The sequence below is a fragment of the Morone saxatilis genome, unplaced genomic scaffold (genome assembly GCF_004916995.1).
Source record: "Morone saxatilis isolate NCDOM2014 unplaced genomic scaffold, NCSU_SB_2.0 Contig11, whole genome shotgun sequence".
In the NCBI taxonomy this organism is placed as follows: Eukaryota; Metazoa; Chordata; class Actinopteri; family Moronidae; genus Morone; species Morone saxatilis.
This window is the reverse complement of record NW_023339663.1, coordinates 9,735,169-9,752,596: the sequence shown is the minus strand read 5'-3', so window position 1 is coordinate 9,752,596 and position 17,428 is coordinate 9,735,169. Positions and strand designations below refer to the sequence as shown.

The 17,428-nt window shown below is 37.4% G+C and overlaps 1 protein-coding gene across 1 annotated transcript; it reads right to left on the bottom strand.

Annotated features, from left to right (window-relative positions):
- Positions 1 to 12,520: 12,520 nt before the first annotated feature.
- Positions 12,521 to 13,815, bottom strand: LOC118320902. The gene is made up of 3 exons (XM_035652024.1): positions 13,527 to 13,815; positions 12,917 to 13,099; positions 12,521 to 12,666 (listed from the first exon to the last, which is right to left on the bottom strand). Exons 1-3 carry the CDS (start codon positions 13,813 to 13,815, stop codon positions 12,521 to 12,523), a joined length of 618 nt encoding a protein of 205 aa, XP_035507917.1.
- Between the last annotated feature and the right edge of the window lie 3,613 nt (positions 13,816 to 17,428).

The following is a 17,428-nucleotide window of genomic DNA, read 5'->3' as shown; positions in this document are numbered from 1 at the left end:
CCTGTTGCTCCTTTCAAGTCATCACAAGCCACAAGCCATTTACTGTATAATGAGCTCTTGATTCACATGGCGCAAAAAGGTGGCTCAAAACAAGAGAATTGGGGGAAAAAAATGCAAAATAGAAAAGAAAGGAAGCAAGATGCAGTGGCCTGTAAAAAAATAGAACAATCTCCAACATGTTGCATCATGACATCATCATGAAACCCATTGAAAAGAAACACATTCATGAATGAGCTCATTGAATTTTTTCCTACAAACTGTTTTCCCCTCCTGCCGGCACCAGGATGGGTGTCCTTACATGGCTGTGCAGTGAAGTTTCAATACACGAACAACAAACACATTGAGAAAACCAACCAACTACAAAACTATCTTTAAAACAATTTGTGAAAGTGAGTCTGGAGGCCAAACAAAAAATGTGAAAATAGAAAAATAGGCGCCTGTGCAATCTTTTATATAATATGCAATTTACATTGGATATTTTGACATGTCCGATCTTATTTGTCTCATTCAGTGTTGCTAGAAGTTGGAATTGTATATGCATTTGCCAAACTGCATATGTGCTCAGCATGTTAGTATTTGGTGTTTACTGAGTGCATAGCAGATATTTTCATCCATTTTGTATTTATGCATGCACATACAGTAGTATAGGCTGCACCATTTTGCATAAAGCTGAGCTGTATTTGAAATTGTTTGGTGCATTGGCCTAGATGTTTGTTTACATTATTAAAGATGCACATAATTACAAATCAAGCTCAGAAAGCCCTAAATACTTACCAAGCACACAGCCAAATCATGTCATGGCCATTCACTCTCAATTCAAACTTCTTTTTCATCGCTGAGCAGCTACAACTCAACACGTAATCAATATCTCTTCATCAGTACCCCTATCGATACCGCATTCAAGTTGAGTTTCAGCATTGAATTCCAGGAAGAATCTTAATTGTTTCACGCACTATCACCAACTATTACAGTTCAGCTTCAGCTAAGCCTCTTGCATTTGATTCTTTGCATTGTAACTGTTTGGGCATTCAAATTGAGCTGTACGATTACTTGACTTCCAGGTTGTATGTGGGCTACGTGTGTAGGTGTGAATGGGGGTTTATTTATGTGAATTTAAATGTTCCTACTGTCAGTTATTTATTCATTTAAGCTTTCAGGCGGGGGCTGGGTTGTGTGTGGGGTTGAGTGGACTCCCACAGTGGCTATGGTCTGATAGGGTGCAAATCTAACTACGGGCCTATCCTGCTGCTATAGGACTTAATGTCACTCCTGCATTTGGAGACCGGAGAAAATCCCAGGAATGATTATGAAAAACGAGATTGGTTTTCACTGTGTTTAGCACATTTTCATTCCCCTGGCACACGCAGGAGATTCTTAGAAAGAGTGGTCTGTCTGTCACTTTAGCAGCATGGTGTTACATTGTCAAGGAAATGACTTTTGGATATGTGTTGTTCACACTGAGCTTCATATAGGACTGGTTGATAGAATCTGACAGTGATCCATGGTTTTATCATATTACCTATAGCCCACTAGCCAAACTGACCACTCCAGTTTGTTACAATATAATCTAGATCCTTCTTCTGACAAAACTGGCTCATCTGAAATGGAATTACTGTGCTATTGTAGGTGCATTACAGACATACATGCAGGGACTTTACAATCACAGACACAGACACACACACACACACAAACAAACACACTCACACACACACACATACAACACACACACAGAGACACACAAAGATAATTCTAAAAGGGCTGTTACTATGGCCCCTTTAAGGACAACTTAGCTGGTTTGCATTTGTCAGGTCAAAGCTACAGTTGACTAATAGATGCATAGCCAAATAAACATATTATTTGCCTTTTTTCTTAAAGTTCCACAGAAAAATTACTTCTACTATCTGTATAATGTATTTATTTATTTACCAGGGACAATGCACTCTCATACTCACTAACAGTAAGGCATATCATATGTCAGTCTTGTGATCTTTAGAACAGTATGACATTTTTTCCCAAAATAAGTATGAGACTCATTTAAAAATATTTATAGAACAACAGAATTTGGAAACTGAAAGTACTGACATGTCAAAAGGCCTCTTGATCTTCTTAAACTTTCTTGATCTTTGGGTTGATCAGTGCATATCTGACTCTGTAGCTGAAAAATGTCAGCCCTTCTGTTCTGGCAAGCCTATTTTTTTTATTGCCCTTACTGTAAATTTTAAATTTCACCAAGAGCTCTGATCCTCATTAGAAGTCGTAAAACAAGGGAGTATAATAGCTTTGCTTTAGTTTAAGGTTATTATACTAGACTGGTATTTGTATTCCAGATCATATCTTCAAATGGCACATCAAATCTACACATACAAAAATGTTTTTTTTATATTTTTAAGTTTTCCTTATCATCAGATTAGCTATTTGTGATAATTCTTGTTCTATGACTTCTTTGAAAATGATATAATTAACAAATACATTAACGACTATTATAGAGAGGAAATGACAGAATGGCAGCAAAAAACCTAATATGACCCACCCTCCCCCAACCACACATACACACACAAAAACACGCACTAACACACACATACACACCCAGGCCAAACAGTCACCTTTTTCGCTCAATGAAATTCAATTATGAAAAGAAAATGTTGAATCATCACAATTTACTGAATGGAAATGAAATGAGATGCAAATAAGTGTGGTACTATGCATTTGAGGCATTTTGTCACACCATAATAGTATAATGTTGATAAGGGAAGTGAGGCCAAAATAAATTCATTCCAAGCCACCAAAATAGAGAGAAAAACTGAGAAATGTAAAAATGCTAGTATAATATAATACGTGGAAGCGAATGTACATATTGTAACAATATAAATAGACGTCGCGGGTGACTAAAATAGTATGTTAATAAAGATATTATGCATTCCATTTGAGATTGCTTGTAATATGTTGATTTTTATGTGTCATGGCTGTTTAATTTCAATACACTGAGCTTTGTTTGATTTTCAACTTACCATTAGGTTTTTATGCTTTCATCCAGACCTCTACTTAGAGGAAATAATATTCCTTTGGATAATATGACAGCCCAACAGTAGGCTTTAATGTACCATTAACACCAGGTCTGTGGTTTTTGGAAATGTCTGTCTGCCAGCCCGTCTGCCTCCCATTTCAACATGGCACAATTTGAACTGTGACAGTTCATACTGCCCTGTTTCACCCTGATCACTGTGCTGCCAAGATGTCAGAATCTTGTTAGCCAGTGAAAAGCCACCAAATCTTAGCCCATGTTGCCTACAGCTTTGCCTCTACGAGACAAAATGTTCTATGGTGTGTCTGTCTGTAGCATCTGTCAGTGCCAGTGGTGGTGCCAAAGACTTATCTCCTGTTAGCTACAGTCGTTTGCATATGTCCTTGCAGTTGTTTGGCATGAGATCATAATGACAAGAGGGGGCAAGAAGACTTATAAGAGAGTTAAAACACAGTTATGATAGATCCTGTCCGTCTGCATCTGATTTGGTTGGATTTGGTCTGATTTTGTGGTTCTGCTAATGCTGTTTAACTTGGACATGGGCCAAGCAGCACTTATGCTGCCTAGGAATTGCTGTCAAATGTCCCTTTAATCAAACTACCACAGGCAGCTTAAGACTGGATGGTTGTTCTGTGTCATAAAAAGGTGGCAAACTGTGATTTTCTTTTGTTACTGGACAGGTATTTGGACCTCTGGTTTTATGGGAACCTCTTGAAAATCAATTAGGACCTTATTACATCTTTCATAAACAAACAATTAAGGGCATTTTGAAACAAGCGCATCGATTTAATACAATTAATCAGTTACATTAAAAGTCAGTGTTTCAGTATTATTTAGGCAGCATGATTAGCCTTTGCAGTTGGCCTTCATTTTTTTCCATGATGTGTAGTTTATGGGTTTGGGTTTGTTGTTGTCTCTGTCTACAATTGGTCTAAGGTGCAGTATTGTTTTTGTTGTGAATATAGGTCTGATTATTGCTAAGAAGCAGGGAGAAGGTCTGGGACACTATAATTGACACTTGCTTTTCTTTTCGTTCTTCTTGTTTCTTTTTTCCCTAAAGGTAGTGTGAGGCTAATGAACAAGCAATCCGTGATTGAATGGGCTCACTTGTCCCTAACCCCAGTGGCATACGTGTTACTACCAAGTATTTTATAGTCTGCCTTCCAATCAGAGCTTTTCCTCAAAAACTAAATAACTAAAAACTAATCCTAGTTTTGTAGCATAAGTGCTGCACATTAAACTGAGCCTTTGAACTGCATGAACCAATATCATCCTACCTCTTAAGACCATAAAAGATCACAGTAACAAAACATTCACGGCATTGGGTCAAATCCTACTGAGATATCCCAGTGGTTGTATCCATAGCAGCTTGAATAAATAGGGTTGCAAAGCACATTTGGATGTAGTCAAGAATGCATGTTATTCCAGTAAGAATAGAAGAGAATAAATCTTTATTGTCATTGTCACAGGTACAACAAAATTTAAAGTGCTTATGTTTTTACAGCCTGCATCCTTAACCCTAAAATGAGACTTGAGCGACATAAGACTGAGGATTGACAGATTGAGACAACAGGTGCAGCCTGTTGACCTTTTTATGCTTCAAAATATGATGTTATAGTATCCCTCTCGTCACTTTTGGACAGTGGTGGGGTGGATAGATGGCTAAAAAAACACAGGACTTAAACCCACGAGACCACTTTTTGTGTTCTGTGAGAAACAACGTATGTAAACATTTTTTTAATATATATTTTTTGGGGGCTTTTGTTTTGTCTTGACAAGGCAGCATGTCCATGGCTTAAGAGACTGACAGGGACACAAAAGGATTGCCTGGCTTTTGCAACTGCTAAACCTGTGCAAATAAGACAGAAATAAATTCACAAAGCACCTGTGCAAAGGGTGAAATGTTCCACTAAATGTGTTGCCCAGCAAATGACAGTGTTTAGGTGCTTTCTTACATGTATTTAAATTAAGTGAGTAATATGTATACATTTGGTGCAATATTGGCCCCTTTCTTTCCAAATGAGCCAAAAAAGTAAAATTCACAAACACTAGCTATTATAGCCTCATTCAATTTGAGTTTAAATCATTAGCGTCTTCAAAGAGCTGATGGTAACTGAAGTGCATTTCATCTGTGAGCATATTTCATATACACAGACAGTACAATGCCTCATAATCACCACGAGGGAATGAAACTAGAAAACAACATAAAACCTACTGCTGTAAGAGGTAAAGACGAAGGTTACACACTTCTCGATTGCACCAAGAAGCATCAAGGAGAGTTCATAATTACCTGCAGATCGAAAGTGAATGAAAGAGCAGGGGGAGTTAAAATATAATCAGAATAGTTCTATTTATACTTATAGTAAGTTTAAGGTATGAGTTGAAAGTACTATTCTTGCAACTGCATTTTTAACACTTTTTTACTCAAATGTTTTATGCTTTAGTACAACTACATAATATATGTTACTGGGACTAATACAGAAAATTTCAGATGAACATTTACAGTCTATTGACATAAAGAACAAAAAATTACATATTACTATATAATAATAATACTATTAAATTATATGAATCTGTATGTGTATTTCAGCAATCGGAAATCATTCAGTCAGGGACATCCAGTTCTTTCTTTAGTATGGAAAATAATTATGCAGACAAATCCCTTCAACTAACTCAAACTAGGAAATACATATGCATTATATTCATCTGGCATTAACAACTTTTGTCGTCAGTGTGATATAAAACCAAATAAAGTAAGGAGGGGAATAATTGTATGTAACTTTAAGATGGGGAGTGCTACTGCTAAGGTTGGTTATTTTTCCCAATACAATGTTGAATTTTCAAGGATTACAGATAAAAAAAGAAAAATCCTATTTTGCTACTTAGCTCAGGTGATAAAAAAGGAATAAGATTACATACACGAAACACTGTAGCCAACCAATTCTGATTTAGAAATAAAGAAACTCTGAAGAAATGAACCCTCACTGAAAATTCTGTTTTTGGTTAACTCATCTAGAGAGGTCAGAGTGCAGGGTCCAGTGCCTTTGCTAATATTCTGCTGTACTGTATATCATACAAGAAGGTCAGCTCAGTGTGATGTAAGCTTGTGTGTGTATATCTCTTTTTTAGATGGTGATTAAAAAAAGGTAACTGTGTGCTCAGGGGTTTATGTTGTTACTCAGCAGTCTCAAGGTTAATACTATCCCTATCTTTTATTTAATGTAGAGATCCTTTGTTGCTTCAGCGGCCCTTTACTTATTCACATTGCAAGCCCGGAGTGATGCTTTCCAACTGACAAGGCCATATTCCAAATGTGGTCCATGGCCATCTGCGCTCAGTGGGAATTGAGAATCAATCACTTGCTGTGGAGAGGTGAAAGGTGTCCATGGCCTCTGCAACATACACTAATTATGCCTACAAAGCTACACTGCCAACACACAGCCTGTTACTTCTGACAAGTCCTAGGAGTGCACTTTGTGCATACACTTTCAAGCTCCTTCAAATTAAATCGATGTACCACAGCTTGAGCTGATAGCCCTAGCACAAGCCTTTCTTACTAAGCTGTTACTCCAAACATATAATATGTTTTTTTTTTTTTTTGACTTTTGAAAGACAAAATCAAGTCTTAACCTATATAAACATATTATGTTTCTTCCCTTTAATACTTGAAAACTCTTGTTTGGTCAGAGTAAGAGCGGAGTGAGAAACGTTTTGAATGGTACCTAGTCTGTGAAGACACAAGCCTTTTCTTCAGGAGTGAACTCAGGAAGTAATCTGCAGGCTCAAACAAACACATTATGACATATTGTTTTGAAAAAGGAAATATTTCCAAATGTGTTTACTTATGGGGAGCATGATCAATACACCTGTCTTTGAGGTGTACAGCATGCTTCCTTCAATGAACCTGAGGCAAGTTATCTAATAGCGCATACTCCACTTGCTTTGTCATCATCTTCCACAGACTCTGATGAGCCTGCTAGGTCTCACTCTGAAGCAGTAATGTTATTTGTAAACCCTGTAAATCCTGCCATATACAATCACTGGAGACTCCATCATTATCTAGTAATGTCAGTGGATGGTATGACATATTGCAGTGATTTCCTGTTTTCTCATCATAACTTCTTCTACTGCTCCTGCTTCTTCACAGTCTTACTTACACTGCATCTTTGGAAACTGAACCATTACCACTTTGAGGTTCCCTTGAGCAAGACACTGGGCAGCTTCTAAGTGTGGGTGGGGAACAAGTATGTTGTATACTATTTTCTACTGATGGTAATAAAATAGTGTTTTTGTTGTGTCTGCAAAGCAATTGTGAGATGGTGAAATAGTAGCAAGTTAAGAGGGAGTGACTGCTTTTCTTCTGCAAGGCTCATAAAAGAGAGTGTGAGAGGTAAGTTACTGTATGTTTTCTTTTCTTCTTTCCTTTTACTTTATTTTCTATATGACATAGTTTGAACTGAGACTGTGTGGGGAATGTTTTACAGGTCAAGGGCCAGTAGGTTTATTGGATTTACCACACTACACTACGATTACTCAATTTATCAGCATTTGGCCGATGCATGATGCATCAATTAATGTACCTCCCAGCCAATAAACAATAAGCAGTGTAGTAAGTGTAGTACATTTTACTGGAATGGCCTGTTAAAGTGAGACACATTATTTCCTCAATAGTCATGGTATTATCATTTTCTCTTTATGGCACAACATGTGCGGAGTAGTTGAAGTCATCAATTGGATAGTTACATGGAATCAAATCAAATGATACATATTTGAATATATCTATATTTGATCTTGCTATCTGAGTTTATAGTCATGTGCAGTTTCCCACTGTAGACTGTAGACATTTTAAGAATCTTTTCTGACAAAATCAAATTTGGAACACAATATTACTTTCAAACTAGTGTTTTTTATGGAGGGTACCTTTTCTATGCTTTTATAGATTTTCAAGAATGTTCTGATATATGGTACACTGTCTACACTGTAAGCACTAAAACAATAAAATCAAAATACAATATGAAAACAAAGGGAAAAGAAAGTAAAGGAAGTGTCGGAAGTTGAAGAAAGATGGTATTATTATTTCTGCTTGGATATCCTGGTGTGAATTTGCCAGAGACATTTGTCTGAAGTAATAGCTTTGTCAGTTATGTCATTGACTCACCATGGGAGACAGTCAAGGAGGGATTACATTTTTGGGCACTCTATCATTACAATTCGAGAACTGCTGACTTGGATATTAGCTCCCAATAGGGAACAACACTTTCAAACCCTCCCATGGCGCATACTGTGAATATTTCACATAAAAAAGGGAATGAGATATAAATGAAACCAAACAATTATTTGGTGTTTACATGGAAAAAAAAACATGTTGGAATGTCAAGGTTTCCAACAAGAGAAACTTGTTTTGTTCCCTTCTCTCCTACATGCTTTGAGTGACGCATCCCCTGTTGAGCCACGGTACTCCAGACTGAGCATCATTTTGAAAGGCACTCTGTGCATCTTCTGTCACCTAAAGCAGACATTGTGACTATAAATGAAAGTAAATTTTATGTTTGTTTGTTTCAGAAAGTTTAGCAAAGATGTGATTCATACACCCACATAAAGGTCAAATAGTATTTAGAGAAACTTTCAGTAGCCTAATAATTGCAGTAACCCTTGCCACAATGGGCAGAATACAGGATGTGTGCTTCAGTGTTGCTTCTTGTGCCCTATTTTTAGGCTCTATTTTGAAATTTTAGACCCAATTTTATCTTGTTTATGTATGCTCCCAGTGGGCTCTATTAAAACAACAACAACAAAAAAAAAAATCCATATATCCATCTCCTTCTGACCACACGCAGCTGTACTCTCCACTGTAACTGGGTGATCCATGTTGCTTTTTGCTGGTTTTCAAAATATTTCCGAAGCAAAACTACTGCAAGAGGTCCTTGTCTTTGGCCCCAAAGACCCCTGTCATGTTTTAACCAACATTATCCTCCAAGATAAATGCTCATGCAAACAATCTAGGTGTAATCTGTCTTAAAATTGTACAAACATAGAAATTCTCTTGGCAGCATCTTATTCCATCTCATGTCTATTGCAAAATAAAATCATTCCTGTTGTTTTGAAATCTGAAGATCATAGTACATTTTATAATTCCTTCTTGTCTTGATTGTGGTAATTCTTTTTTTTTTGGTAGTCGACCAATCAGTCTTGCCTCGCTTACAGCATGTCCAAAATGCTGCAGCCAGGCTGCTCGTTCAGAGGAGAACATTCCTCTCTTTTACTGGCCTCCCTTTAATGGCCACGAAACACAGAATTGATTAAAATTATTTTATTCCCCCCAAGTTTATATCACCAAACTCCTCAGCACCTATTTTACCTTTAGGCATCTGACATTTATTGTGCAATCACGCCTCTCAATTGCTTGCTTCCAATTAAAATCCAATGGCGATTTTTAAATTTTTGCCCCTAGACCTTGGAACTTGTTACCCTTCACTTTCAGATCTTCCCCTTCTATACACATCTTTGACTCCTGTCTTAAAGTAAAATTGTAGTATTTTGAGAAATATGCTTATTCACTGTCAGATGGAGACTTAGATGAAAGGCCCCAGAGGCCAAGAAATAGCCCAGCACATAACCCCAAAAAGAGCAAATCATCATTTTGGCACTTAGATTTTTGTACAGACTTAAACACTAAGATATGATATGTTAATTAGAAAGCTTTCGAGGTTCAAGAAGGTGTTTCTCCTCATTTACAGTCTTTGTGCTAAGCAAAGCTAACTAGCTGCTGGCTTAACTTATTTGAGTAAGGATTTGATTAACATTTGTTGTTTCTTTGAATAAGGATTTGATTAACATTTGTTGTTTTTAAATGTTAAACAAGAAAAGCCTACACAGTCCTGTGGCCACAGGACATAGTACAATTGGAAGAAGAATACTAGAGGACACAAGTTCAGTCAATTCTCATTTATGAGTGTTTTCCCACTCAGTCTTGTCTGGGTGATTAGTCTGTTTCTCTGTCACTGGATTTAGTGTTGATTAGGTTTGTGTGTCTGTAGGCAGTCTGTCTTGCTTTGTCTGCTCAGCAATGTTACCTATCATTGTTAATGCTTGTTGCAGTTCTTTTATTTATTCTGGACAAGCCACTGCTGCGGTATATGTTAATGTTAAACACCTAACAGTTAGCTGTTAGGTGTTTAGACTAGCAAATGCAAAAGCTTTGATGAATAAGGGAATTATTGGATCCCTTTTTGTTTGATATCAACTGTAAAAGGAAAAGGCTAAATATGTGTTTATCTGAAAGAATTATTAAATAAAATAAAATATATTTTCTTATATTTGTAACTGAGCAGCAAAACTACTTAACAGCTGTGTGTCAGCAGATATTGGACTGACTGTGGGATGCTACAGAATACATCAGATGTTGAAAATAGCTACTGATGGCTTGGTTTTCAACAATTTTTTACTTTATTCAACAAGAAAAAAAATGAAAAGGACGAAAGAGGACAAAGCAGTAGAGGAGCTATCACTGCAGAGACAAAATGCAAGCTGTTGTTTGTTTTGAACAATCTCGTTCAAACATTGAACTTCAAATATAATTGTACTGTGGTGCACATTTTTCCAAAATTATAACTTTGATTTCTAAGTAGATTAGTTTAACTTGCCAGTCAGTAGAAAGTTACGCAAAAAGCAAGATGAAAAACCTACTACTCTCAGTATTTCGTTACTTCAAACAAGGCTTAATGTTCACACAGTTTCTGACTGTCCCTCAATATTACAACATAAAGTCTGACATCGGCCCGGCACAGCGTGGTAAAGGCAAGTCCAACGGGCGAACCTACACAATGAACAGTAAAACAGCATGTGTGTAAAGTATAAAGTTGGGTCACAGACAGCGGGTATCGATGCATCATTGAGCTTGCCATTCTTTGAGAAAGCAGTTGCAGTCGTTGTGGGGACATTTCAGTCACATTTCTATCAAAAGTAAAATCAACTTGCTGGTTTTTAGCTTTCTCAGATGATGGGAGGACGTGCAGACTTTGTGCTAGTCTTTCAGCTAACATCAGAGCAGCTGTAGCGTTTAGCTCAAAGCATTTGGGAACAGCCGGCTCTTGCCGGGGAAACATGGCGGACACTCGCAAACGTAGCTCTCCGACTATGGGCCAGGGGTACTTAGGGGAGGTAGGTACAATGCTAGTGAACCCGTTTCTTATGTGGGAAGAGGAGCAAAATCTGAACGGCTCATTGAATCTCAGGTCTTGATATAGGCAGACCTAAAAAAAAAAAACTGGGTTGATATATGTCACAATTTCTGGGTTTGTACACTGTAACAAATTTCCTGTAGAATTTACAGTAAATACCAGGCAAAAAAGTTGCCAATAAAGTGCTGTAAAATGGACTGTTAATTACTGTAAAAATAATTACAGTATATTAATGGATACTTTTTACAGTTTTTTGGTGTATATAAATTACAGAAATGTATTGTTGTTTTATATTAGAAACAACCATTAATTGTATTTTAGTTTACAACATTATCTTGTATTCCATTCAAATTACATGAGTTACCTGGCAACTAATGTTGCCAGTAAATAGCTGTTACGTATTCATAATTCAGTATTTTATTGTAGAATAGTTTTACAGTTAATCTTTGTTTGTCACATTTAGCAAATTAAGCACACTGTGATTGCTGATAATCCAAAATGTATCAACACTACATTAGATTATTTTCAGCTGTTAAATAAAACAAGTCAGTGCTGCAAAAACAACATTTATTAGGACTCAATGCAGTGTATTACAATTATATGCAATACAGTGATTAGCAATATATGAAAATGGCGAACATTTAACTGTGACTGGATGGTGGACATAATTTAGGTGCAATCATTAATATATTCTACTGACCTTTTTTGTCAATTCCATCACATATTGGTAATTTCTTAATGCATTATGGAGGCTGAATGATTGTAAACAGGATTAAAGATTCGGGTTTTTCGTTAATCACATCATAGCACATGTTAATAACACTTTGGCTGTACCAAATGTCTTTTATTCATATTTGAAACTTGGGGTATTTGAAAAATTGTCACCATATTTTATGGCGCTGCTTTTGGTCAAACGGACAAGAACAGCAGAGGACTGATTGCTATGATTATGTAGAGTCACATGGGCATCTGGGCGCCCTGACATCCCACCACAAACACTACTCTTACAGTTTTCAGTACAGCATATACTGTGTGGGAGAGAGTGTATTGCATACCAGATGTGTATGAAATAATAGACTTGAGGTAACTTTCCTTTTTATGAACTAAAATCCATATCCATATTTTAACAATAGGCATAGGCATAGAAGGCATAAACCTAAGACAGACTGCACAAGAGTAGTGCAGCATAGCCACCCAGTGTAACTAAAATGTGTAGTAACAAAGTCAAACATGTTTAACATGTAAATAATATACTTATTTTGGAACCACTTTTGTTTATGAAATTTAGTGTGCCATTGTCCTTTCTTTTGCAACAGGCTCAAAGCCATTCAAAGTCCATTAATCTTTTGAGAAGTGAAGAGACATGAAGGCCGACACTGTTGTTCCTCTTCTCATGCACGTTCCCACTTCTTGACTGACCACTTTGTGATCTTTGTGCAGAGTTGGTTGATCCTAATGAAGCATCTGAAATCACAAAATCCGAGAAAAAGACACTTAATGAAATACATTGTTTGCAGAGGCAGCAGAACCCATCAAGTTGTGGAGACAAGCTTATCATTTTTCCAAATATGCAAAACTGCAAAAAAACTAAAATTTGCTTTAATTGCAGAAGTGCCGCATGAAAGCTGAAACATAAAGTGGCTTTGCAATTGCAATTACAATGAAATGCAGGAGTTTTTTATTCATAATGGAAAATGTAACAAAAATAATCCACTAGCCAATCCCTTCAAGCATTGGATGAATTCCAGTGTGCTCGATGCTTCCTCTTGGTACACCAGGTTGAAGACGTAATAGCACGAGAAAAACACTGCCATTCCAGCCACAATGTTCTGGTGTGGACCCACAACCACTTGGCCCTCAATGCTCAGCATCCAGTTTGTTGTCGTGAGAACGTCACCTAAACATAAATAAACATATGGTTTATTATATAGGTTCCATAGGTTAAACAAATGTCTCATTCATATAGCCCTCTGGTACCCTTTCAAAAACCATCCTAATTTGCACTTAAGGACATAAATGTCCTCTATAAACAACTGCTCTAAAAATGAATCAGACATTTTTTTCAGATTTTTTTGCACAACCCTTTCAGTCAACCTCTTTTCAAAAATACTAAACTTAATGAACTTTAATGAAGCATGGTCCGGATTTTTGAAAAAAAAAAGACTGAAAATGGCTGATTTTCAATATAAAAAATAATCGGAGGCTTGAGATTTTTTTACGTGGTATCAGACCCTTGGATGTGTCAAAGATTAGTAACAAAACTGATTTTGATGCATTATTAGTTTTTTTGTAGTTTAAGTGTGCCCTCTGCAGCAGAATCACACATGGGCATGGATCACACTTTTCTTCTTTGTTGTATTTTACCAAGATGCGCTCGACCTCATCTGCACTGGTCCCTGCTGTCTTGTGCTGGAAGAACCTAAGGATCAGCTTCCCCTTTTCTTCTACAGCCTTCTCCATTTTTTCCAGAATGTTAATGTCTGTGAGTAAATTGAAATGGCTGAACATCTCTCTCGGAGTGAAAAGATATGGCCACTCGGTCTTCAGCTCAGCAATTGAAGGAGGTGGGCTGGCATTGATGTTTTTTCTTTGTAGGTAGAAGGTTGTTTTCATTAACTGAATCACATATCCTCTCTCTGCTCCTTTCCTTTTTTTTTCCCTTTCTAACAAAGTATTTGTACTTCGTTACTAAGTATTTGTACACCTCTGCATATCGGCTTTCGCTCCAACAGTTTTCTAACTAACTAAGTTTTCTAAGGGTTTTAGATAAGTTAATGTGCTCATATTCCCTCGGTCCTGGAGGTGACGGACTAATGCTAGCGTTAGCTTAACTTAACCAGTTTTTCGCTAGCTAACATTTGCAAAAACGGGTCCCACAACCCGTATATACCGTAAAAAACACGACTAGGATAGATAAAACAATGTAAAATACAGTCACTCACACAAATAAAGAAACATTATTCTTACCGAAATGCTGGTTTTGCAGCTTCGTCTTCACTTTGCCTGCTTCGGTCCTGTCAGCAAAACACGTCTACGTTACACGCATATTCTGTAACTGACTTAGACGCGCAAACCAGTCTGATATACGGTCAAATCATATTGCATTAAGATCACATTTTAATTTTGTAGGCCAATGACGTCTTACTTGGCTTTATTGAGTACAATGTACAATGAATAGGAAATTTAAAAAAAAGAAAAAATATATATATAAAGAATATAAATAAAAATAAAAAAAATAGAAAATTAAGAAATACACCCCAGTTTGAATTCTGGAAGTTTAAAATGACCAGGTTGCAGTAAGTGTTTTGAGCAAGACACAGGAAAAGAGCCCAAAGGCTACCAAGGACAACACTCGAAAGCACTGAAGCCACTGTAGAGAAAAGTGAAGATATGGATCCAAATGTTCATAACTTCCCTCTGAAGAGTGAAGCAGACAGGTAGGGTACTCCAAGGGAAAAAATTCCATAAATTATCTTATGCCAGTTTTGATTTAGTAGGGGTTTGTTCACTTATCCAAGATAGAAAGATGTTCTTCCTTGCTGCATATGTGAGGATATTATACAGTCTGGTAGGCTAGCGTCCACAATAGTATTTGACTGGGGTAACCCAAGGATTAAAGAAAGAGGGTCCATGTGCAACACAAACACCAAATATATTTCCAATCTTGCAAAAACATCATCCAGTATGCTTGGATTTTAGGACAAGACCAGATACAATGAGTATAGGTGCCCACTGAGAATTTTACACTTTAAACATGCAAATGAGAGTTGAGAGTTCATTTTATGTCTTTTGTTAGGAGAGATTTGTAAACGGTGCACAATCTTAAATTGCAGCAATCTGGCACGGTTACACACAGATATTTTCTTTGTTTGAGTCCATCAAAAGCACTTTTACAGAAATACCTTGACAACCAGCATCTGCTCATCAGCTATTATCCAGTTACAGACATTGAAAGTTACTAACGCCCATGTTGTACAGCAAAAATTAACCTTTTGATGTTATTAGAATCCTTTGTTGTCGTCATAAACTATTCTTTCTTCTTGTTTATAGAGACGAAGGTAGATGTTGAACACACAGTCATAAAGTGAAGAGATTTTTTCAGTAAAATTTGAAAAAAATGCAGTGCTGTGTACATTAAACAGTGTGAAATCTATAACAGCTTGTCAGTCAAACAACATTGATCTGTTGCCACGCAGTATAGCTATTATAAAGGATAGTATCGTCGGCATAAAGATAAAGCCCATGTAGCAGGAATTTAAAACTGTCCAAAAAGCTAAATCTTTATTCTTTATTCAAACCATTTTGAGCTCGGATTAATCTCCTCGTCCTGCCCCAGCTGCCGTTCTGTGAAATTCCACCAACAAATTAGATTCCGAGGGAAATCCAATGCAAATGTGGCTATATCCTCAATCCTGAGCCATTCACAGAAACCATATCCGTGTCTCCCTTCATCTTGTTTTGAATACACCAGATGTAAACTCATACTCCACTCGCTGCCCGTCATGCAAATCCACAGGTGGGTCCAGTTTAAAATGAGCTCGTAGAGAAACAAAAAGGCCAAATTACAAACAGGAGATCCTCTTGAATGCAAAACCAAGAGAGGATGGATGTTGTTTAGATGCAAACACCAGCTTGGAAATACACAACATGTGTGATGGAGGTGTGGAAAACCTAAATGTAGATCATTTTTTATTGTTGTCTGTTTGGAGGATCTCTCTCAGGCTAAATCTGTGTTTAAACTTGGTGAATGAGTACCTGGTTGTCACTTAAACATAGATAACAGTACAAGAAGAAACCTTTTTAAGCATGTTAAAAAGAACTTAGTGACTATTTGAGGCAGTTTTAGTGCTCTTTAATCCATGTACAAACAGGACAGAAGGTAGCAGGAGGTTAGAGCAGCGGTTCCCAACCTTGGGGTCAGGACCTTCACTAGGGGTCGCCAAAGCTTCAAAGGGGGGTCACAAACCCTTCTTGATTTTAAAAGGTGTAAGGAAACAAAGTAGATCTGTATCTCAGCATATTGTTAATTCCTGTGAACTAAATGAAATTGTTATTTTTAAGTTAAGTTTGGCTAATGGGCAAGCTTCATGGAGAAGAAAACACTGAATTGTCAAAAAAAACAGACAGGGGAATTGTATAAAAATATCATTAAAACTCATCTGCGATCAGTATTCACAGGAAATAATCTCTGGTTTTACACAAACTTCCTGCAGTTATTGCGTTCACTGTTCAGGTTCATTGTACAGTTTATCAGCTGTTCTCTACTGTTGTTGTTATACATTGAATATGATGTGAAGAGTTTACTCAATGATAGAAAAGACGTTAGTGGCTTATTGTGACCACTAGATGTCAACAAATCCTGCACGCATTTTTATGCTTCCTTCCTACACTTGCTCAGTAGTATAAGGTGTACTCACCACAAGGTGCAGAGCAAAGTGAACGTCTGGCAGAACTCAATAAATGAAGGGTTTGGGTGCACAGCTTACTTTTGCTCTTTTTGTACCATTGATCCTAAAACTCTGCTTTTACCTCTGCAGATCCCGGACTATTCAACCACAGTGTTTGAGTTCGGTGAAGATGAATCTGTCTGAAGCCAACGACACCTTTACGTCGGACGCCTGGTCTGACTTCCCTCTCAGAGCAACAGTCTTGTTCACCTGCAACCTCTTGCTGGGTCTGCCCACTAACGTTTACGTGTTGTGGCAGATAGCCAGCGGAGCGGGTGGGTCCGTGGCCACGGAAATCTTTGCCCTCAATCTGTCAGTCTCTGAGATCCTCTTTCACATCTTGGTCATTTATGTTCTGCTGCACTTCCTGCTGAAGATGTCGATAGATGTCGGGATACAGGTACTGCTCTGTGGCGTACAGCTCATGTTCATTTCTCGATCCAGCTTCCAGAGCTGCATCTGCCTAGAGCGCTACCTGGCTGTGGTACATCCCACGGTCTTCCTCAGGTAACTCAAGAAAAGGATGAATGGGACTGATGAAATCTGTGTAGTTCTTTGTAGTTTTACCTTGGAAAAAAAAGTACTTCCTTTTAGCAAAAGTTATTTTATATAAAATCAACCATAAATCAGCTCGGTACCGCTGTCGTCAAACTGTCCTCTGTCTGTCTCAGACAGCAGTCAGCTAACGGCAGTTATATTAGCAATTAGCTGACAGCAGCTACATTAGAGTTAGCTAACAGTAGTACAGTTAGAGTTAAGGTAGAGCAGCCGGAGGACGT